The sequence below is a fragment of the Saccoglossus kowalevskii genome, chromosome 7 (assembly GCF_978046115.1).
Source record: "Saccoglossus kowalevskii chromosome 7, keSacKowa6.1, whole genome shotgun sequence".
Taxonomy (NCBI): domain Eukaryota; kingdom Metazoa; phylum Hemichordata; class Enteropneusta; family Harrimaniidae; genus Saccoglossus; species Saccoglossus kowalevskii.
The window spans coordinates 8,545,062-8,569,936 of record NC_140647.1 but is presented as its reverse complement, the minus strand read 5'-3'; the positions used below and the strand labels follow the sequence as shown (position 1 = coordinate 8,569,936).

Here is a 24,875-nt window from a genome sequence, read left to right as displayed (position 1 = left end):
TTTATTTTTGTGTGTTCTTTCAATGATTAGAAATACAATATGTAAATGGCGAAAGCCGAGTCACCGCGAAAATCCGGTTTATTTTGTCTGAGACAACTATAATAATAAATACCATACCTAACTACAAATGAGACTGTAAAAGTTTCAGTTGTATAATTTGACTGACTGTCAAGACTTAAGAAAAGTGTCATGCATAACCTTTGTTATGTTCATTTGATTTAGCCATCTTTTGGGCAGGATCATTATGGGATATACGTACTGATACCATTGTCATGATTGACAAACTGTACATGACTGATATGTAGCTTTCCGTATCATAGCAACCGTGCTATAACGTTTGGTAATTAGTTATACATTACATAATCTATGAATATTTTTGGTTCATTAGTTATGTACATCATCGGGAGATTTCGCGTGACCACGTGACCGTGATAGCATAATTCTCTTTTAAATCACAACGGAGTTCTGCCATAAACGACAATGAAATTGCGACTGTTAGGGTCTAAGCACATTTGGGTAATTTCGATACAATAAATAAACACTGTAACAATACACAAACAGATAGAAACCATGTTCAATCAATTTGAAGGTATCACACAAACTTGAGAAGATCAGGGTCGAACATTTGTCACATTTTACGGTGTTCTAATAAAACTGTCTGAACAGGTTCATCCATGTGTATCCGATATACAGTGCATCCATCAGTTTTCCACACACAATACTTGTATGTGCACAACTTTTCGTATACAGTATATATTAAAGACATAGATATCTAATACACCGATTTCGTTGACCACCAAGATTCAAGTTAAGATTCAATTTTAATCCAAGAGTTTTAAATTACCGACGGTCGACTCAGGAACTTCGCCATCAGCGTAAAACCGCGACATACGAACGTTCAATTGTCGTTATGCAATGTTCGATGAGCAGCCTGTACCGTTCGGCCATTCTGTCGGTGACTATTGAGGGTGTTCCGGTGATTGTGAATGGCTTGCCGATGACTATTACTCGCGTGCCTGTGGCTACTGATGGTATGTCGGTGACTATTAAGGGTTTGCCGGTGGTTATTGATGTTTGACATATGCATTCGGTCTCCAGAATCTGCATGGACAGAATCTGGGCATTCAGAGAGAACAATGTTTGCACCTTTATACTGCCTCCTGTAAAAAAGATTTGCAAATACTTCCTTGAAACATCTTTTGAAATTGCTCCCCATAAATGCGTAGACGAATGGGTTCATACAACTGTTTGAATATGCCAAACAGTTGGCGGTCAACTGCGCATAATACGCAGTCTCGTTGTTGGTGAAGTGTGCCGGTGCCATCCTACTGCATATCGCTAGGATGTGAACAGGCAACCAGCTGACACCGAATAAAATGGCGACAACGCATATCATTTTGGTGGTTCTCACTCGCCGTTTCTCCCACAACCGCTGTCTACCGGACAAGTAGGCACACTGTTTGATCTGGGATGACTTCCATATATGACGCACGACCATGCAGTTACAAATCACAATGACAGCTAACGGAACACAGTAGGTTGCAATTAATCCGAAGAGGAAGAATCCCAGCGGCCACGTTGTTTCATTCGGCCATGTTTCCATGCAGTAAGGCATTGGCTCATCCATATACCACGGAACATATTCTACTCTTCTGAACATCGCCACAGGTATATTCACAGAAGCTGAAACTGAAGTTACAAACAACGTGATATAGTTTGATGAAGGTGTTTTTTTGGGGGGAGGGGGGGGGGGTCAAGAATGACAAACGCAACGTTTCATAAACACTGTTCTGGCGATCGCAATAATGATCTACTTTTGACGACCATGGTCATATACCATGGTCAGCACCGTTGTATTTGACATAATTTGCCGACCATAATTGTTCATGGTCGACCATCAAATACGATTGAGACCACAGTCAAACGCATCGAACATGGTCGCCTTTTCGCCCGGGTGAGACATCAGCTGAACGTACATACCCATACTACGCTTCCTGTATCGTCTTGGGGGTCATAACTTGAGCGCGCGATTTAATTGAACAACCAAACCGCACAGGCAGATTGGGACAAAGCGACTGCAAATATTGATTAAAGTACACAATGATTTTTGACTATACAATGAATAAAAGAGGGCGTACAAATTTAAGGTAGCGAGACTATTATTTGTGTTGAAAATTACGATTTTCACATTTATTTATTAATTGATGAAATGCACCATAAACTTTCATATGATAAAGTCAATATAACATAGAATGTCATGTAAGTTGGTTAAAATATAGATTTTCAGAAGGGAAGCAAGGCAGCCTCAGTAGTGTTTTCCAAAATCAACAACACAGGTTTAATCTGTGTGCCTATAAGTTTCAAAGATAAACTCAAGACAAAGCAATGTTAGGATGTGTTATCAGTAGCTATCTGACACACAATGAGTGTTTCCAAACATTTGAGTGGTTTGTCTCCGCCCCTGTTTGTTTCACAGATTAGTCATTTGCATATGAATGTGTCAGACACAAGGTCACACAGCCACTGAAAAAAAATCATTGATTTTGGTGTTTTCATATGCCGAATTTATCCAATTATAGCTATCCCATTCCTATATTTTTTGGTTTCCAATAGCCTTACACATTTGGATGTCCCTACACATGGTAAAACAGACCTTGATGGGAAAACAAATTGATTGTGCCGATAAACAAGCTTGAAAATCTTTGCTGTTACTTCATGGACGTTTTCTAGGAGTTTATGTTTTTCAAAATACAAGGTCTTTAACAAAAAATAACGTATACTTATTGTCGTCGGATTAACACCAAATTTTCACAGCTTTAAGGTGACAATGAGAGGAACTTGAATGTGTCCAGACAAACTATTTCATCGATTATTTACCAACGAGTTGTGGTTTGAGTTGGGGGCAATGCGACTAAAACAGTAATTGAAATTCAGGACACTATTTTTTAAAACGCGTTGCTTGAATAACACTAACCAGACACATTCAATTTACCAGACTATTGAACAACTAGGAAAAGCGAAAAAAATACTTCTTATCGCCAGCATAAATGCGTAATTATTTTTTTTACAGAAAAAGTAATTTTTCACCTTTGATTGAGTGACGCGTCGTAGATTGCAGATACGGGCATGCAAAATACACTTGTGAAAAGCTTGAAGTCTGGCGATTCTAAAAATATATACTTTCCCGGGTCTATTTGTAGTCATTTAGTCACAATTAGAAGATGAAAACAAGTATGCAAATAATAGTCCTGCTACCTTAAGACGCAAACACTCCATCTTATTTAGTCTCTCATTGTGGGATTATGGCCTGGATAGGCTACTTGTTATGTTTTTTTTCAGAAGCCACGTAAATATAAGAACGAAGGACTAAATGTGAGCACGTGAAACAGGCTTTGGAACTAATAATGACCCGAAAATGCTACAACATTTATTCATCTACATACAAATGCAATTATAACTTAATATATAGACAGCATAACATACGAGCGATTGAGTTCAAGTGGATCACGCACGTAGAGAAGATTACATGCACACTTTACAGGAATGCGCTTCAGTACTCGAAGCGAGGAGCCACCAATTACATATAAAATGGCCAAACCTCGATTCATTATCTAAGCAATACGTATCCCTCACGTGTCAACTTTAACATATGTGTCTGGCATAACTAATATCTCATACCGGTGGAATCACTAAAACACCGCGTAGTTGATTAGTTGACAGAAGTTGACATGCACATCATCATCATACCACGGCGATACAAACAATTGCATATATAATATAATGTCAGTTCATCACGAATTCATGCACGGTTCAGCTTTATGATATTGAGAACTTCTCTCCATCAACGTTCTCGACTTTATGGCTGATCCAAGTGACGCTCAGCCAACCACGATACCTCAAAGCGGACAGTCTAGTTCGAGCATCTTTATATTAATGACAAACTTTGTGCGTGTTGATTGTTAGTACAAATATGTCGATATTACACGGTTGATTGTTAATGCAATTTACATTGGTAATACAAATAGGGTTGATAGTTATTGCAAATAGAATTGCTAATAATAGCGTTCAAGAATGCTGCGATCTATTGGAAGTAAGCCTCCAAACCCGTTGGTTTTTTTTTGTGGCTGGGAACGAATAATACTTGCTCATCATCGAAGTTACAACGTAACTTTTAACTTACTTTGCGATGTTATACACCGCTTACACCGTGATGCCTCTTACGCAGTTATGATGCCATGCAAACAAATTACTTCTTGTTTTGATATGAAATTTAAGTAAAATTTTACTCAGTTTTATCATGAGCGAATGTTTCTGATCACCCCATTGCTTCGGTTAAAACGAAGACCCACCATGACGCATAAGTTGACCGGCATGTGACCTTTGAACCTATGGGTCAATAGTGCCATTAACCAATCAGATAGCCGCATGGTAATGCCGGTATAACCCGAAGTTTTCCGAAGGGCTGTGGTCATGGGAATTACACTTTCAGACGTAAACTAATGTCGTAGCATGGAGTACAATAATAAAAATAATAATGGTAATGTATATTTTTAAAAGGTAAAAGTGTTGAGTTTTGTCATCACTCGCAATGATAATAGTTTACCACGAGTAATATATTTCATGCAAATACCACGCCGAAGTAACCTGTCAACCATGATACATGATGGATCTCTTATAGAAAATATTACGCACAAAAAAAGATGTGCTCGTGTTTTTGGTTGTTTTGTTTAACCATATGTACTAACCTAACGGCCAAGCGAGAAATGTAAACAGCTGAATTGATCCCAAAAATACAGTCACTGATTCCATATCTGAGATGTTGTCCTACTTCTATAACACAAGCTCAGAAGAAAAAAAATGAGACATGCTTTTTATCATGTGACTAGCTTGTTATAACTACCGAGTTGTACGCTCCTAGAATAAAAATTAAAACAATAATATTACTGATTTGTTTTGTATTGCGTGAATTCCACAATGGACGTTTAATGATGGACAAAATCCCACAGTGATCGTATACTGTTGGATATCTCTCAAGGGGTATTATGACTTTATTACGTATGATCACTTATAGTAGTGACGAGATTTAAAATTACCATGATTACAAATTGCATTAGTACTCCGTCTCGGTTGTCACATTCTCTTTTAAAAGCTTTCACATATTACACGCACATATACGTTAAAGGCCTGAGACGTGAAAAGGTGATGGCATCTTGTCTTATGAAAATGACGTTACATCCAATTTAACATCCATTAAAATCAAAGATATTAGTATATAATTTATAATATCAAACACTCCATTGGGCTAAGCACACCTGTATGTTTGTGATCGATACATGACACAATGCAAATACAGACATGATTTCGCATTTGTTCGTGATATACACTTATTCTGTTACATCCCAGTCTTTTACTAACGAACGATAGTATCTTTAGTTGGTGTTGCAAGTTCTTCCATCACATCTATGCATTACAATAAATATTGCTCAGACCTATTATAACGCGAATACATCCAATGGGATTTATTTTAACTACAAATGTGCTGCATCGATCGTGATTCTTTATTTCGTAAACAGTGAAGGAAAGGCCATCAATGGCCGCGGACTTCTTTCATGTCCAGTATCGTTTGACTTATCACAAACCTTTTGTTTCGCTCATCAATCCATGTAGAGAATCACGTCTTCTTACTCCTTTAATGGCACATTAAATTCACTCATGTTATTGCTGCTAACTGAATTAGGCATTCTCAGTGTGTATATAAATGCACTCCGCCGAATAGAGATGCATGTGATTACAATACACCGATTGGCACAGGTTGGTTTATTGTGTTATATACAACGTTATGAGTATGTATTCATGTTGTGTCCATACTGTATTGTACTCGTGTTGTGTCCACACTATTGTATTCATGTTGTGTTTATACTGTATTGTACTCGTGTTGTATCCATACTGTATTGTATTCATGTTGTGTTCATACTGTATTGTATTCATGTTGTGTTTATACTGTATTGTACTCGTGTTGTATCCGTGCTGTGTCCACACTGTATTGTAATCATGTCATGTTTATACTGTATTGTACTCGTGTTGTATACATACTGTATTGTATTCGTGTTGTGTCCACACTGTATTCTATTCGTGTTGTGTCCACACTGTATTGTACTCGTATTGTGTCCATCCTGTATTGTACTCATGTTGTGTTCATACTGTATTGTACTCGTGTTGTATTCATAATGTACTGTATTCGTGTTGTGTCCACACTGTATTGTACTCGTATTGTGTCCATACTGTATTGTATTCGTGATGTGTCCACACTGTATTGTATTTATGTTGTGTTTATACTGTATTGTACTCGTGTTGTGTCCACACTGTATTCTATTCGTGTTGTGTCCACACTGTATTGTACTCGTATTGTGTCCATACTGTATTGTACTCATGTTGTGTTCATACTGTATTGTACTCGTGTTGTATTCATACTGTATTGTACTCGTGTTGTATTCATACTGTATTGTATTCATGTTGTGTTTATACTGTATTGTACTTGTGTTGTGTCCACACTGTATTATACTCGTATTGTGTTCATACTGTATTGTATTCGTGATGTGTCAACACTGTATTGTATTCATGTTGTGTTTATACTGTATTGTACTCGTAATGTATTCATACTGTATTGTATTCGTGTTGTGTCCACACTGTATTGTACTCGTATTAGGTCCATACTGTATTGTATTCGTGTTGTGTCCATACTGTATTGTACTCGTGTTGAATCCATACTGTATTGTACTCTTGTTGTATCCATACTGTATTGTACTCGTGTTGTATCCATGCTGTATTGTATTCGTGTTGTGTCCACATTGTATTGTATTCGTGTTGTGTCCATACTGTATTGTACTCGTGTTGTGTCCATACTGTATTGTACTCGTGTTGAATCCATACTGTATTGTACTCGTGTTGTATCCATACTGTATTGTGTTCGTATTGTGTCCATACTGTATTGTATTCGTGTTGTGTTCATACTGTATTGCACCCGTGTTATGTCCATACTGTATTGTACTCGTTTTGTGTCCATACTTTATTGTACTCGTGTTGTATCCATACTGTATTGTATTCATGTTGTGTTTATACTGTATTGTACTTGTGTTGTATCCATACTGTATTGTACTCGTGTTGTATCCATACTGTATTGTATTCATGTTGTGTTCATACTGCATTGTATTCATGTTGTGTTTATACTGTATTGTACTCGTGTTGTATCCATACTGAATTGTACTCGTGTTGTATCCATACTGTATTGTATTCATGTTGTGTTCATACTGTATTGTATTCATGTTGTGTTTATACTGTATTGTACTCGTGTTATATCCATACTGTATTGTATTCGTGCTGTGTCCACACTGTATTGTATTCATGTTGTGTTTATACTGTATTGTACTCGTGTTGTATCCATACAGTATTGTATTCGTGTTGTGTCCACACTGTATTCTATTCGTGTTGTGTCCACACTATATTGTAGTCGTATTGTGTCCATACTGTATTGTACTCATGTTGTGTTCATACTGTATTGTACTCGTGTTGTATTCATACTGTATTGTATTCGTGTTGTGTCCACACTGTATTATACTCGTATTGTGTCCATACTGTATTGTATTCGTGATGTGTCCACACTGTATTGTATTCATGTTGTGTTTATACTGTACTGTACTCGTGTTGTATCCATACTGTATTGTATTCGTGTTGTGTTTATACTGTATTGCACTCGTGTTGTATCCATACTGTATTGTCCTCGTGTTGTATCCATACTGTATTGTATTCGTGTTGTGTCCACACTGTATTGTACTCGTACTGTGTCCATACTGTATTGTACTCGTGTTGTGTTCATACTGTATTGTACTCGTGTTGTATTCTTACTGTATTGTATTCGTGTTGTGTCCACGCTGTATTGTATTCGTGTTGTGTCCATACTGTATTGTACTCGTGTTGTGTCCATACTGTATTGTACTCGTGTTGTATCCAAACTGTATTGTATTCATGTTGTTTCCATACTGTATTGCACCCGTGTTATGTCCATACTGTATTGTACTCGTGTTGTGTCCATACTGTATTGTACTCGTGTTGTGTCCACACTGTATTGTATTCATTTTGTGTTTATACTGTATTGTACTCGAGTTGTATCCATACTGTATTGTATTCGTGTTGTGTCCACACTGTATTGTACTCGTATTGTGTCCATACTGTATTGCATTCGTGTTGTGTCCATACTGTATTGTACTCGTATTGTGTCCATACTGTATTGCATTCGTGTTGTGTCCATACTGTATTTACGCGTGTTGTATCCAAACTGTATTGAATTCATGTTGTTTCCATACGGCATTGCACCCGTGTTATGTCCATGCTGTATTGTACTCGTGTTGTGTTCATACTGTATTGTACTCGTGTTGTGTCCACACTGTATTGTAGTCATGTTGTGTTTATACTGTATTGTACTCGTGTTGTATCCTTACTGTATTGTATTCGTGTTGTGTCCACACTGTATTGTGTTCATGTTGTATTTATACTGTATTGTACTCGTGTTGTTTCCATACTGTAATGTACTCGTGTTGTATCCATACTGTATTGTACTCGTGTTGAATCCATACTGTATTGTACTCGTGTTGTATCCATACTGTATTGTACTCTTGTTGTATCCATACTGTATTGTACTCGTGTTGAATCCATACTGTATTGTACTCGTGTTGTATCCATACTGTATTGTATTCGTGTTGTATCCACACTGTATTGTACTCGTATTGTGTCCATCCTGTATTGTATTCGTGTTGTGTTCATACTATATTGTATTCGTATTGTGTCCATACTGTATTGTATTCGTTTTCTGTCCATACTGTATTTTACTCGTGTTGTGTCCATACTGTATTGTATTCGTGTTGTGTCTATATTGTATTGCACCCGTGTTGTTTCCATATTGTATTGTACTCGTGTTGTGTCCATACTGTATTGTACTCGTGTTGTGTCCATACTGTATTGTACTCGTGTTGTGTCCATACTGTTTTGTACTCGTGTTGTGTCCATAATGTATTGTACTCGGGTTGTGTCCATACTGTATTGTACTCGTGTTGTATCTATACTGTATTGTACTCGGGTTGTGTCCATACTGTATTGTACACGTGTTGTATCCATACTGTATTGTACTCGTGTTGTGTCCATACTGTATTGTACTCGTGTTGTATCTATACTGTATTGTACTTGTGTTGTTTCCATATTGTATTGTACTCGTGTTGTGTGCATAATGTATTGTACTCGTGTTGTATCCATACTGTATTTTTCTCGGGTTGTGTCCATACTGTATTGTACTCGTGTTGTATCTATACTGTATTGTACTCGGGTTGTGTCCATACTGTATTGTACTCGGGTTGTGTCCATACTGTATTGTACTCGTGTTGTGTCCATACTGTATTGTACTCGGGTTGTGTCCATACTGTATTGTACTCGGGTTGTGTCCGCCCCTCCAAAATCAAGCTGAAACCCCTTATGTCAGCTAAATTTGCCCTCAAAATGCAGGAAATAGCATTTCAGAGAGACTAGATTTCAAAAGGGGAGCATGCTTCGGACTCCCTAGTAAGGTTGCGGTTTCGCCGCAAGGTTGGTGAGCAGATCATAGTTAACTCGACGCTTAAGCGTTTCCGTTATAGTGCCGGCAATTCGTAATCCACAATCTCGACACTTTATCGTATCATTGCAGTAGCTAAAAAAAACTGTCAACTAAAAACCAATACTTCATCGTTCTGTTGATGAATTAAATTGGGAAATCGTCAGCCACCACCCGATATATTGTATAGAAGTGTGGGGAATTTCTAATGAATCGTCGGCAAAATACGTAAAGTTGCGGGCCAAGTCCGATGACCCAGTTAGTGAAACAACTGTTCGGAAATGGTCAGACATTTTGTAAACTCTAAATCGGAAAGTTACCCATCAGACATTTTGTATGAGTTGTTTTTGAAGTATTGAATATCGTGAGGCTTTCATAGCCAGTAAACATAACGACAACAACCCCAATTTTGTTGCTACACAAATTTAAGGTTTGGCATTTCTTTCAATTTAAACTTAAATTAAATAAACATTTCATTCAAATTGACTCATTGATAATTCATATCAGAAAATAAAGTCTTAAATTATATAGCAAACACAAATCTCATCCCGCGTGAGAAGGAAATTGCAGAGAAACAAAAGGTCATTCTAGACATTTAGTGCGTACTTTGGCATGTAACAATAAACATGTCGTTCAGAGCTTGGTGAATTTATTACACCATTTATATCGATGCTTTTTATATGGTGACACTAACACAAATATATATTCTGCTGAGTACATTGCTCCAGGCAAATGTAGGTTGCTTCCATGTAAGAATCACATTTTTGATGCTTGAACTAATGTTGTTTAGATATCACAACTTTCTGCGGCGGTCCAAATTACTTGCAATCAAAGCAATCAGTTATGTGTAAATCTTTAGCATAATCTAACTCTGTCACTGTCGGAAAAATCAACTTATTTAAAGAGGTAAAATGAGTAAAGTTAATTATATTGTTTACAGGAATAATTATATGTTATATACATTTATATACTGAGTACTGAATATTTATATGTTGTGTACTGAATATTTATATGTTGTGTACTGAATATTTATATGTTGTGTATTGAATATTTATATGTTGTGTACTGAATATTTATATGTTGTGTACTGAATATTTATATGTTGTGTACTGAATATTTATATGTTGTGTACTGAATATTTATATGTTGTGTACTGAATATGTATATGTTTTGTACTGAATATTTATATGTTGTGTATTGAATATTTATATGTTGTGTACTGAATATTTATATTTAGTGTACTGAATATTTATATTTAGTGTACTGAATATTTATATGTTGTGTACTGAATATTTATATGTTGTGTACTGAATATTTATATGTTGTGTACTGAATATTTATATGTTGTGTATTGAATATTTATGTTTTGTACTGAATATTTATATGTTGTGTACTGAATATTTATATGTTATGTACTGAATATTTATATGTTGTGTACTGAATATTTATATGTTGTGTACTGAATATTTATATATTGTGTACTGAATATTTATATGTTGTGTACTGAATATTTATATGTTGTGTACTGAATATTTATATGTTGTGTACTGAATATTTATATGTTGTGTACTGAATATGTATATGTTGTGTACTGAATATTTATATGTTGTGTACTGAATATTTATATATTGTGTACTGAATATTTATATGTTGTATACTGAATATTTATATGTTGTGTACTGAATATTTATATGTTGTGTATTAAATATTTATATTTAGTGTACTGAATATTTATATGTTGTGTATTGAATATTTATATGTTGTGTACTGAATATTTATATATTGTGTACTGAATATTTATATGTTGTGTACTGAATATTTATATGTTGTGTACTGAATATTTATATGTTGTGTACTGAATATTTATATGTTGTGTACTGAATATTTATATGTTGTATACTGAATATTTATATGTTGTATACTGAATATTTATATGTTGTGTACTGAATATTTATATGTTGTGTATTAAATATTTATATGTTGTGTACTGAATATTTATATGTTGTGTATTGAATATTTATATGTTGTGTACTGAATATTTATATATTGTGTACTGAATATTTATATGTTGTATACTGAATATTTATATGTTGTGTACTGAATATTTATATGTTGTGTATTAAATATTTATATGTTGTGTACTGAATATTTATATGTTGTGTACTGAATATTTATATGTTGTGTACTGAATATTTATATGTTGTATACTGAATATTTATATGTTGTGTACTGAATATTTATATGTTGTGTATTGAATATTTATATGTTGTGTACTGAATATTTATATGTTGTGTACTGAATATTTATATGTTGTGTACTGAATATTTATATGTTGTGTACTGAATATTTATATATTGTGTACTGAATATTTATATGTTGTGTACTGAATATTTATATATTGTGTACTGAATATTTATATGTTGTATACTGAATATTTATATGTTGTGTACTGAATATTTATATGTTGTGTATTGAATATTTATATGTTGTGTACTGAATATTTATATGTTGTGTACTGAATATTTATATATTGTGTACTGAATATTTATATGTTGTGTACTGAATATTTATATATTGTGTACTGAATATTTATATGTTGTATACTGAATATTTATATGTTGTGTACTGAATATTTATATGTTGTGTATTGAATATTTATATGTTGTGTACTGAATATTTATATGTTGTGTACTGAATATTTATATGTTGTGTACTGAATATTTATATGTAGTGTACTGAATATTTGTATGTTGTGTACTGAATATTTATATGTTGTGTACTGGAACATTTATATGTTGTGTACTGAATATTTATATGTTGTGTATTGAATATTTATATGTTGTGTACTGAATATTTATATTTAGTGTACTGAATATTTATATGTAGTGTACTGAATATTTATATGTTGTGTACTGAATATTTATATGTTGTGTACTGAATATTTATATGTTGTGTACTGAATATTTATATGTTGTGTACTGAACTATTCATGTTATGTACTGAATACTTACATGTTGATCATCTCATGGCAAATATCTTTCATTAAAAGCATTAGATTTAGTGCACATGCGCGAAGCAACATGAACACATATTCAAAGAAAACTATAGGAACACTACTTTTCAGCATTTGCAAGAAAGGTTCCCCTCATTAGTTTCAAACAGTTTACTCGGTTCTTTGTTCTCAACACTTCTCATTTACTAGGAGATGAATTTGGTTGTTTACCATAGGACACAAGTAAAAGGCACCTTCCCGTCAGTACTCACATGCAGATTACTATGATATTACTTAACATGAATGAGGTGCCATTTGTACATGTCATTGCCCATTTTAATTCTATACACTGTGACAGCGTGCAACCCGCGATGGGGTGGCAAGTAAAATGAAAAAAATCGCAGTAATACTTCGGCCCCCCCTTTTTTTGTTTCTGTCAAACGTTCGAAGCCCGACTATCGTAAATGTGCTTGTAGCCGTACTTTATCAGGTGTGGCGAGATCGATACCCCATATGAACCAATGTTTTCAAGACATTTTTACGTGAAAATTATTTCCGTGACCAAATGTTTATGTGAGTTTCGTGAAAAAAAAATCATAATGTAATAATCATGGAAATCTGAATACCCGTTGTAATATACGCAAAGAACTGCACATGTGCGGGAATTATACTATTATTATAGTGTTTTTCTCTACTTGCATAAACATTGCTCACGGTCGTAACATTTAATTCACTTTAACTATCAGTAGACTTTTCAGACTAGTTGGTGTTAGGGACATTCATCATGTTATCAGATACAACTTGTCAACAATCTGTTAACTCCCGTCCCGACTCATGATGCCTTAGTGGCCAGGTTAATGAATTTGCATTGCCCACCAACACAAAGACCACATTCAAGAACTACCACTTAAACCAAATTATGATAACACTTTCTATAGTATAGATGATGGCAATACAGTTTAATTAGAAATTCATATGGCTTCTCGATATGAGCAATGAGGCATTCACATTGGTTTGATAAGCATAAATAATACAGATAATCATATATTTACCTAGCCATATGATGCAGCTTATAGCCAGAACAACTTTAGGTCTTCGCCAACCCATTGACGCCATTGAATGCACTATCACACAATATCTGTCGATCGTCATGGCCGTCAACGTGAAACAATTAGCCTCCACCACAACCTGTTTGGATAAAAAACGCACTACTAGTATATTGAAGGAATGTATTTATTAATTAATTATTTATTTATTTAATTGGACAATAAGTTTCTTTACGCCGCACTGAGTAGATCCCGTACTCTCCCTGATGCTGGGCGTACAGCTAACATTGAATAATAGGTGATTTTTCGTACAACTTCGAGATCTCGCGGGATGCATGAAAGACGCGCGTCGAACGTCTGCCGCAAAAATCGAACGATTTGATTTTGAACTCGAATTTCTTTATTTCGTAGCTCACATCGACCGGCCGATCTTTGACAGAGGAATATTGCATTCGAATATCCTCACTTAATCGAAATTGCCCATCATCAAATGTGTACAGCACATTATTGACATGGAAATGTCCCCCAAAATACGACGCTATGACCTTTGTTTGTCCTGTTTTCACGTTCGATTTCACGCATAACGCGGGATTCTCACAGTGAACGGAAAATGGTCTATTGTAAACCGGTTACATTTGTATTAAGGTATAGATGCACTTTTGTGGGCACTCGCTTTCATAAAAATATTGTTTTGCGTTTTATATCTAGACCGCCTTGGGTTAAACAATGAAATGAATAATTTTGCTGTGGAAAGTGACGTCAAAAGGTGACGTCGAATGGTGACGCTTAGCTTAGGCTAAGCTCCCAAAACGCTATTGTATTCAATGTTCATTTGGAATATTTACTATTATATTCATAACTATTTATTTCGGCATGCCATTTCCGACTTGGCAAACAATGCGAACACACATGGAGAGATTGTTCTCGAAAAAAAAAATGAACCGACGATGCGACTCTGTGCTACTTATTATTATGCAATCTGCATTTTCTGAATTAACTTTAGTATTTTTTTATAACCGTATAGCTAATAAGTATACCTTCCTAGTTACTGTATCAGTAATTATAGTTAAAATGACTAAAGATTTTTGTATATTCTTAATGAGTTTAGGCATTCCTTAGACCGGGCTAACCACTGTTTCCCCCCGTGCGGGGACGCAATTATGTCCATGCGATATGTAAACATATGAGATTAGTTTAAATCCAAGCCCGTACTTTCCAATTTATCTACAAAAAGTCCGGAGTTCCTGATAATGTGTTTTGTTCACTTGGAGCAATGTGTCAAACAGTGTTTTGATATTTTAAAGTTATACTCTGCTTGAAGTCGGGCTCCATAATGTTAACAGTGTGTAGGAAAAACTTAATTTTAGGGTTTTAAATTTTCACGAACTTGTATCTATACTTTAATATACAGAGAGTGCAAACGCTGCAAATAACTGTGCACAATTGGCATTGGAATATTTACATAACTTGTAAACCACTACTTTAAATCCGACCTTATACTTTGGCTAAACTGTGTAACCTTCAGTCAAGGTGCAACGTCTCGAGTTCCTCCTTAACTATTAGAGCAAATATGTGCGGTTCGAGCACTTAACAATCCAATGCACGCATTAGAATGGTCATTTCGATGTCCCGTGTTTATTCAATTATGCTGAGAAATTGACAAATGTTTGTATGTATGTCAATTACCAGCGTTCAGCGCTTTGCATGAAGCAATTCAAATGTTTCGTGATGTAAGTTCGAAGCACTCCCCGTGCAATGACCAAAATCAGACTTAAATTATCACTTGATTTGTCAATGAATGGGGTTTCACATTTCCCAAAACAACAGCTACAAAGTACAATATTTGGTTTAACTGTAATACATGACACTATCAGTCCACCATGGTCTACGTGTGCACTAGTAATAAACATTTTTCGGGGTACCATCGTAAAAATAGATAATGGAAACCAATTTAATGGCATCCACTAAATATCATCTAAGATTGCGCACAGCTGGAAGGCGCATGCACTTTGTGATAAACGCTGAACTTTAGAAACCGATCCTAGAAATAATTAAGGAAAAACAATATACTGCGTGCAAGAAAACATTTGCCACATTGTATTTGTGGTCAAGCGTCTCTTCCCGTCAGTTGCAGTATTCATTCATCTGAGCACTACTGTTGTATTGGGAAAAGCTTTTAAATTATTATAGGAATAGCACATAATAGTGCCAAGATATGCAGGCGGGGAATACATTTAAGTGCTATTTAGAAATTACGAAAGTGTCATATTCAATATTGTATTTTATGAATATATTGTTCAAACGATGCCTACCCGACGTCTCAGGAACGTTTAATTTTAAAATGGCGACAAACAACTAATTATCAAGTTATGTTATAAATTTATAACAGCGATTTGGTTCTAGAATTAGTCTTTCGGGTCTGAATGTTCGTTTGACAATTTTCTAATCTTTGTGAAATTATAATATTAAAAATGTTATTAAAAATTAATTCACTATTTGCAAAAATAAAACCGCCACTTTACGGTGAGGATTTATAATTTTGTTTGTTAGTGTAATTTAATCTTATTAGAATAAAACAATATAATCCATATCAAGTGAATTAACAAATTTCAGAACTTGCGTATGAAGTCTAGAATTAATAATTTAATACATGCTGGTGATTTAGATTGTTTCATTTAGGTACGTTATCAAACAATGTTTGTGACTACATTTGGCCAGTGTTATCATTCATAAGTCATCGCTGTTAATGGGGAAACGAATATACGAAGGTTAATTCAATCGCGTTGCATGCAGGCTGACTGATGAATTTCCTGTACATTCGATTTAAAGAACTCTCAGTTGTGTCATTACTTATAAATACTTCAGTCTTTCGCTAACATCAACTGCCATCAATTATTCGTGATGTTTCACATTGTGCTTACATATAGAGTGTCTTGAGTAAAATGAAAATAGGCAAATTTAAAGAGTTTCGTAAATACGTTGCTTTCATGTAATTAATTCTTTGTATAGGGTATAACTGTACTTTGTACAGAGATTGACTTAGACTGCATTTCGATGTTAGTTTTTTGTTACTGTATATGCTTTAAAAGAAATCACGATAGTAATAATAATTACATTACTGACAATATCTATATTAATAATAATATAATGAAATTCAACACACTTTGAATGTCATAAGAAGTAAAATCGATGTTTTCCATAATCATGAATATGCTTCTTGTATCGTTTAATGATGATTAAATATGTCAGATAGCAGTAAAGATAGAACGAAGAGTGCGCCAAGGAAGGTCAATTAGCGCCACTCAATTGCCGGAAACCTTACATAATTTTTAAACTGTTAGTCAAATATAATAATGAGTTTATTAGTTTATTAAAAGTATAAATTAATGATAAAACGCTATGAAGCATATAAGTAGACGAGATTCTTTATGAACGCGCTGCGTACTGAATGTTTACTTTCAAAGATGAAACATTCGATGTTTTATACACTATGCCACATCTATTGTTGCTTTTATCCAGAAAATATATTAATATGAATTTTCCATGCCACAGTTCGTCATTGACAGAACTTGAAGTGTACTAAATATTATAACATGATAAACAATCAACATAATTGTTTACTGACATGCCATGACATGAAATTACACGACACGTGACGTGACGTGACGTGACGTGACGTGATGTAATATACAGTAAGTAGTATTACTTATACAGTATAGTACTCTGCTTATAGTAGACATGGACGTTTTTAAAAGGCTTTAATTAATTTTTTTTAAAAAACAAATCAATATTAATAATGCAGTTGATCGAAACAGGTTTGAGAGCATTATCCTAAAGTAAATCCTATAATGTATGTATTTTTATTAATTTAATTATTTCTCTCAGTGTCCACAATTTAGGAGTTGGCAGTGTGAAGTGAACGGTTATGTAACACAAGATGTATGCTAATATTCTTACAATTCTCTGTACATTTGCTACGTTGGTGTATTATAAAAAAACACAACGTGTTACCATATGCGGGAAGATACAAAGGGAACTAACACTTATTATGGCTAATATAGCAAACCGCTGTAAGCTACAGAGAATAGGGAGAATGAAAATTAAGTTACACACTTCGAGAATATACAGATAATGGAATTATACTAAACAGATAGAAGAAAATTAGGAGAATGAATACGATCAATAATTTCGGCGTGGAAAAACATAAATTACCGTCAAAACACTGATATGTGATAAATTTGCCTCTAGACTACTGCGGCATTTAATGCAAATAGTTTCTGTATTGCCCGGAGACAACAGTAAAAACATATAACTTAACATCATCGAAATAATGTGGGAAGGGTACTTACAAATATGAGATAAAATGTTAACTTGCACATGAAGTCACCAACAACCCACTCTGTAACCAGCGACAACGCCGTGAAAGGCACGCAAATTACCAGGAAAACCAGATCAGTAATGGCGACGCTTAGAATGTAAAAATTGGTTGTTGTCTTCATTTGTTTGTGTCGAATAATCACCACGATAACGAGGGAGTTGCCAATAACGCCTACCAGGCAAATAAGGGCGAATATCGTTGGCACTAGCCACAGTTCAACCATAACACCACTGTTATCATAGTCATTGTAAGTAAAATTCGTATGGTTTGACGTCCAATTCAGGTACAACGATTCCGCATAGTACTCCATATCGTCACACAACTGATCCTCCAACGATCCTAGTCTTACAGCAGTCACCCGTGTATGTTAAATGTCATACTAGATGTAACCAGCGATTTAACGTGATCTCTGCCTCTTCACAATACTCCACTTCATATCGTTCCTTTCTACAACTGATAATTCGGGGCGTTGCGTTTACCTTGTTACATCAGTTTATCTTCTGAACTTGCATTGGTTGATTTGGTTTAGTCGCATTAGTAACTCCAGGCATTTCAAGTAGGTTTCAACAAACCGAATTCACAGCACGGACAGCATACATGGTCACATCAGCAGCGAATGAACAGTCTACTCGTTCCTGATAAATCCACAAGTCTTTCATCAGCGTGTTGTCAAAAGCCGATAGCCGTCACACAGTACAAGTAGTATAAATGCCATACCAACACATTGCGTGGTTTTGCACAGTAGACTCAACTAGACACAAGTCCACTTAGTTTTGACTCAATGTGATTCTATATACGCGGTTCATTTTCCTGACTCATTATGTAAATTCAATAAACTCGTTCCCTCACAAACGAACATATTTCAATGAGCTGCATCATACGAATACGTTTACACTGGAGAGACGAGTTCCAACAACCTGCCTATACTAGTATGTTGTGTACGTTAACGTTGTTTTAACAGGACGAGAGACTGCCGCCCTCAACTTGCCAAAACTATTCAGTAGGCAGCATATCCGTTCATGCGCGATCATCATACATGAAAACCACAATCGCAATATAAGACACAGCAAAACACAAATTATTCAGACTAAGCACTGTCGACTGTAATGTTGACGACAGACTTAATCAAACATATTCCGTTTTCTGAGGTAAATCTGCATTTCACCATTACTACGAATTAGTTAACCATGTGAAGCATAAGATATCTTATGAAACATTCTGCGTAATCTGTATTTAGTCTTTACGTCACAGATAACTCTAACCTATATTGTTGGTGTATGTGAGAATGCAACGTTTACAGCTAGATGGCGCATGTCTCGGTACCCCCATAATATCGATCGCAATGCTTCGTATGATTTACGTTTTTATTGTTGTATAATTCATTAATAACGTAAGTGCAAATTCTGTCGCAATGTTTTGGATTTCCAAATTTAATCCGGCGCAATTGATAGACTGAAAACAAATATTTTATTTCATAAATTAGTGGAAGTTTGTTGTGGGCTGGCTGATATAAGCTTTTGTGGTGAAGTGTCCCGTAAAATTGCACATAATCCCAGTATTATTATTATATCTACTTAAAAAAATATATGTAATATATCATCCTTGATGTAATTATGTGATGTGATGTGCACATGATGTGCGTGAATCGCAACTCTAGATATTATAAGCCTATTCTTCTGACGCCTTCTTCATTAATTAGGCTCAGTTGAGAGATGTTTCGTCAAACATCCACCCACGCATGACTAGGTACGTCGTCAGTGCCAATACACGCAGTTTCCCCAAATATATGCTATTAGGAGGTTAACAATTTTATCGCATGACGAACCCAACTTGCTAAAACAACCCACGGATGTTTGCAATTTTGTATAGAGTGCATTCGCGTCATTTACGCAATGTGTTCATACTATTACGCTACTCTATTGTCGGTGGAACGGCAGCTGTGTTGTGAATCACTGTGGAGTGATTTTAGCACGTGATTATTTTTTATAATAAGACCTTTGATTTAAATAGACAGCGCTGTACCTTTTTGTGAAAAGTAGACACTTATGTTATGCACGTAGATTTAATGCTACCCAATGAAGTAAATTCAATATTCTTAATATTTCTAAGTAATTAGAACCCATCGAATCTATTGGGCCAAATAAAAATCATTATTTTTGTTGAGAAACTGATAACCTCTATTACACGTTCTGAAATCCATGGATAATCTTCTAGTGGATTTAAAAGTGCCAGGTGAGTAATTAACAATACCATCACCAGCTTATTAATTAGTAAAATTAGACACGTGGTGAAGCTATCTCTGCCATCTAACGGCGCAAACTAGAAGTCACGTGGCATTGGCGCAATGCGAAAAGAGACGACCAACCTTGGGATATCTAGATATCCGACCTTTCATTCTTGTTTGTCAAACAATTTTAAATTGTAATAGTAGTAGTAAAATTGTGTCATACTGTGGAACCACAAAGTTTGTCAATTGTTTTACTTACTTGGAGGTTTAGTAGCATAAATAAAATAGAAGATTATTTTTTGATTAATATTATAATTCTCACCTTGATTCCCGCTATTCAATGCTGATTCTATAGTAGTGTATTCATGTATATATCATATACATCTGTTCGGATCGTTGTGATTGACAATTTGGTAGCCAGACCAATCCATCTAATAATTTCTGGCATAAAAAATACCACTGACCACTGCCTATTTTAGGATTTAGTTTTATTTTCGGTGGCTCCATTGCCTTATAACTTTACTTCAATTCTGGCCTGTACAAAAATGAATTATGCATTCTATCACATGACCTAGACAGCGCTTTTGCATTCATGTAATTATATCTAAATATATCCTGTCAGTACTTCTACATGTATATTCGCGGACATTTTCCCCAACAGAAACATATCCCTTATCCAACTCTAGTCCAGGGTCATAGAGAAATAGTGTCGTCTTGATCGATACAGAGAAGGCTTATCCGCCGTTATAGCAAAATTACTAACGCTGCATGAATTAAAAAAAAAACTGCTAACAAACCATTGATTGTAAAACCGAATATCCAAACATAGTACGTTACCCAAAAGCCCAGGGCTAACTAGTGTGTGTGCGTGTGCTTACAATCACTGGACAGAGCTCCCGTTAATTACTTATATTTCCCTGTTTTGCTACTCAAATGAGTGGGAACCTGTCATAGATGGCTTTTAGGTAGGTACAAAATAAACGTTATAAAATGAATATTACACTATAAACGTTATAAAATGAATATTACACTATAAACGTTATAAAATTAATAATACAATATAAACGTTATGCAATGAATATTACAATATAAACGTTATAAAATGAATATTATAATATAAACGTTATAATACGAATAATATAATAAACAATATAAACGTTGTAAATTACCTATTACAAGTATTACGAGTATTGCGGTTAATTGATTACAACCATTTAGTACATTATTTTAAGTGTTGCTTTCGAAAGATTTCTACCCGAATATGCCAATTTTTAGTATACGTGGAGACAAAGTGTCTGGAGTGCATTTACAATTAGAGTTCACAAATCCAATTTTCTTCAGTTACGGTTTTATGCTCACAAATAAATTAATTACCGTACAATTTATGGGAAACTTTACAGTCAATTGTGTGTCCACCACTTTGCTTGTTTTTTTGCATTAAAGGTTACATTCAGTTTACAGCACAACCGAGCATTGCCTCATTCTATCTTTGCCATAGACTACGTGCGTTTGTCACAGTGGTTTATGTATCGTTGAAACGAGAAAGGATTTCATAGTTACAACGACGCGTTCTTATCTCATTCCATGTTAACCGTTCTCACCTTTCACTACATAATAATCCAAATAGCTCTAAAAATTTGCTCGGGAAAAAGCGTCCGCGGTGTTAACGCTACTGTCAGGTGTCCACTTGGTTAAACACTACTGTCAGGCGTCCACTGAATAAACGCAACTGTCGTGAGACGATGTATAATATTAATAAGGTTATTAGGAAGATACCGCAAAGTATGCACTCAGACGGTACGCCGTCGCGTCGACCTCCGCTGCGCGTCAGTCGATACTCCCGCTACTGTCTTCGTGCATACTTTTCGGTATCCTAGTATCAACCTCATGTTACAGCGTAATGGTGATAAATATATTTCAAAATAATGCTAAATTTGCACTAAATTATATTAACTTGTAAATAGTTCTCCCACAGCGTGTATGTGTATGTGTGCAGTGTCACAATACCGGGTGCTCTTCAGTCTTTCAATGAGTTACGTAGGCGTAGACTGATTGCAAATTCTGGGGTAAAGTTTGTACGAAATGGTGGCCCTTAAATTCTTACACAGCCGCATGCAGACACAAGGGCGTTGATGCCAAGCACAAGCACACACCTTCTTTTGAGCGTAGTTCAACACAACAGCCATATAGATTTGCAGTTCACCCAGATAACCACATAATCTGCTCGTACCATCCAATGTACCAACGTACATACGCACGCCCATTTAATCAGATCGGGTGCCAGGCACGTCGCCTTTCAAAGTCGACACCCATATTATATATATATAATGCCTAGACTCTTAAGTTTAAAACACCTAATAATATTCAAAGGCCCATAAGCTCGATATATGTTCATGCTCTTCGCATCGACCTCATATTGGACAGGTCATTCAAGAGGTTGTTGCGTAATCAATGAAAAGCCACTGTATTTAAATTCACTTTTCTGCTTGCCATTATTCCTATTAATTAATGCCGTCTTTTTATCAACATATTTTAATTAACAAATATAACCACTTATCATAATTAAGATTACATTCCATTTCAGCCAGACTATCTAAAATTATTTAAAATCCCCAAATTACCAAAGTCTACACCACATTGCATAGATGTTAATTCATTCCATATATATGTAATGTACTTAAAAATCAATACAGAACACAGGCGGAAATGTGAACCTCCTAACTTATTCTCTCTTTCTCAAAGTATAGTCCTACACAATGACAAGGTATATTCTTCATTTACAACATTCAGGGCAATGTTCTTACGTTCATTCAATACATATTTGCCGCAGTGTCACAATGGAGTTAAAACAAGTTAGTACTGTGGCCCACCCCTTCGCTGCTACAGGTTGAATTTCATGTTACTGTTCACAAAACCTTGATACAATATTCCGTAAAAAACTTGATGTAACTGGATTTGTAAATGAATAAACAATTAAGAATGTGTATGCAAACTCATTATAAAAAAATTCTTAACTATTTTATAAATGGGATGATCGTCACTGACATTACATTCGAGTCACATCTAAGAACAACATACATTACTTTCCCATTATGTTTAGCTCAATCATTGCTCCAGGCCAGTGATGTTTAAGCTATGTGCCTTGAGATTAAAAAAGGGTTTTGCTATACGTATCAAACACACAATATCAATGGATTTCTCAGTGGACTCCACTTCTAATCAAAATTACTTGTGATTAGGATTACCAAACGATACAAAAAGTAAGGCAATAACTGCCACACAACAATGACAAGCCTACAAGTCTATGAAATAAAAAAAATATTCAATAAACGACGAGATTTCTTAATTATTTCATAAAAAAAACTAAAGTAATATCCGTTTGAGAGTTAACTGAAGCGGGACACATAATGGGCGGAAGCACGTCACTTTCTATTCCATTTAAGAGAACACAGTCAAACATCCGTATGCCAATGTATGAAGTATATAATGGGCAGCTAAATAACGTTAAAACACATGCAATAACGAACTAAATGATTTTTTAGGAGAAGAGTTTCTCTGCAGGTTTCAGTGATTTTCACAAACACACTTTAAATAATTGTCACACACTAATGTGTACTACCTTGGTGCTACAATTAATGTCGGCCTAATGTAATTAGTTCGATGATAATAGAGAAGTGTACCAGTACGACAAACTAATAACGGTGGAACGTTGCAGAAATACTAAGTATACGATTGAAATGTTTATCTAAAATTCACCAGTGTATAAGTTTTATTATGACAAGCATATCGTGCGCATTTTCACAGCGTTCTTAGCTGTATTTATTCGCGCTACGACATGCCGGGTTTATATACGCTTCGATCAACGGAGTTTCATAAAAATGGATCATGATCGCTCAAAAATAAAGGTTGGAATTAAAAAAAATCATAACCAATTAAATCATTCGTGTCTGCTGACATCAACCTGGGGAAACATATCATAGGATTGTATTGTATAAAATCTATCATGTTCACATTTTATACCGGTTATGCCATTTAATTCACATCAATAATGAAAGATAAAAGCATTTTTATTTCACATTAAAAATAGAAAATCACATTCAAAAACGACATTCAGGAAATGCAACTTACATGAACGAATGAAAACACGCATAATAACGAGTTTTATTGTAATTTGTCTGTTATCATCTCGACACATAATTTTACGTTTGAAACGATGTGACGAACAAAACACCCATAGCTATCCTTGTTTGAATTAATACCACATTGGAACAGAAAAACACATTATAATATAATATATACACAAAGGCTGGTAATGCTAGTATTGTCCAATTAAAACATGTCTCATATAATTTGGAGCAAGATTATTTAATGATTTGTGGGCCATGACGGAGTGACGATAGCGTGCCATATCCATCACAGTCATCTATATCAATTTTTGAAAAAGGTTATATATAATCTGTTTAATTGATCCCAAGACTGTGCCACAGTAGTCAAATGAGGGAAGTTAAAAACATAACATAAAATCTGATGCGGGTAGCTGTGGATAGATACGGTTTTATAAACCTCAATCTGGCTAGAAGCACACTTCTAACTTT

At 35.0% G+C, this 24,875-nt stretch overlaps 1 protein-coding gene across 1 annotated transcript; it reads right to left on the bottom strand.

Annotated features, from left to right (window-relative positions):
• Window positions 1-898: 898 nt before the first annotated feature.
• On the bottom strand, window positions 899-18,615 carry LOC144344642 (G protein-coupled receptor 54-like). Its single transcript, XM_078006522.2, has 3 exons — window positions 18,025-18,615; window positions 13,682-13,817; window positions 899-1,689 (listed from the first exon to the last, which is right to left on the bottom strand). Exons 1-3 carry the CDS (start codon window positions 18,361-18,363, stop codon window positions 899-901), a joined length of 1,266 nt encoding a protein of 421 aa, XP_077862648.1. The 5' UTR covers window positions 18,364-18,615.
• Between the last annotated feature and the right edge of the window lie 6,260 nt (window positions 18,616-24,875).

Coding starts and splice junctions, on each gene's coding strand:
- LOC144344642 (XM_078006522.2), bottom strand. CDS start 18,363: ATGGAGTACTATGCGGAATCGTTGTACCTGAATTGGACGTCAAACCAT. Junction 13,818..18,024: donor TAACATTTTATCTCATATTT/GTAAGTACCCTT, acceptor TTATCCAAACAG/GTTGTGGTGGAGGCTAATTG. Junction 1,690..13,681: donor AAGCTGCATCATATGGCTAG/GTAAATATATGA, acceptor TTGTAACTTCAG/TTTCAGCTTCTGTGAATATA.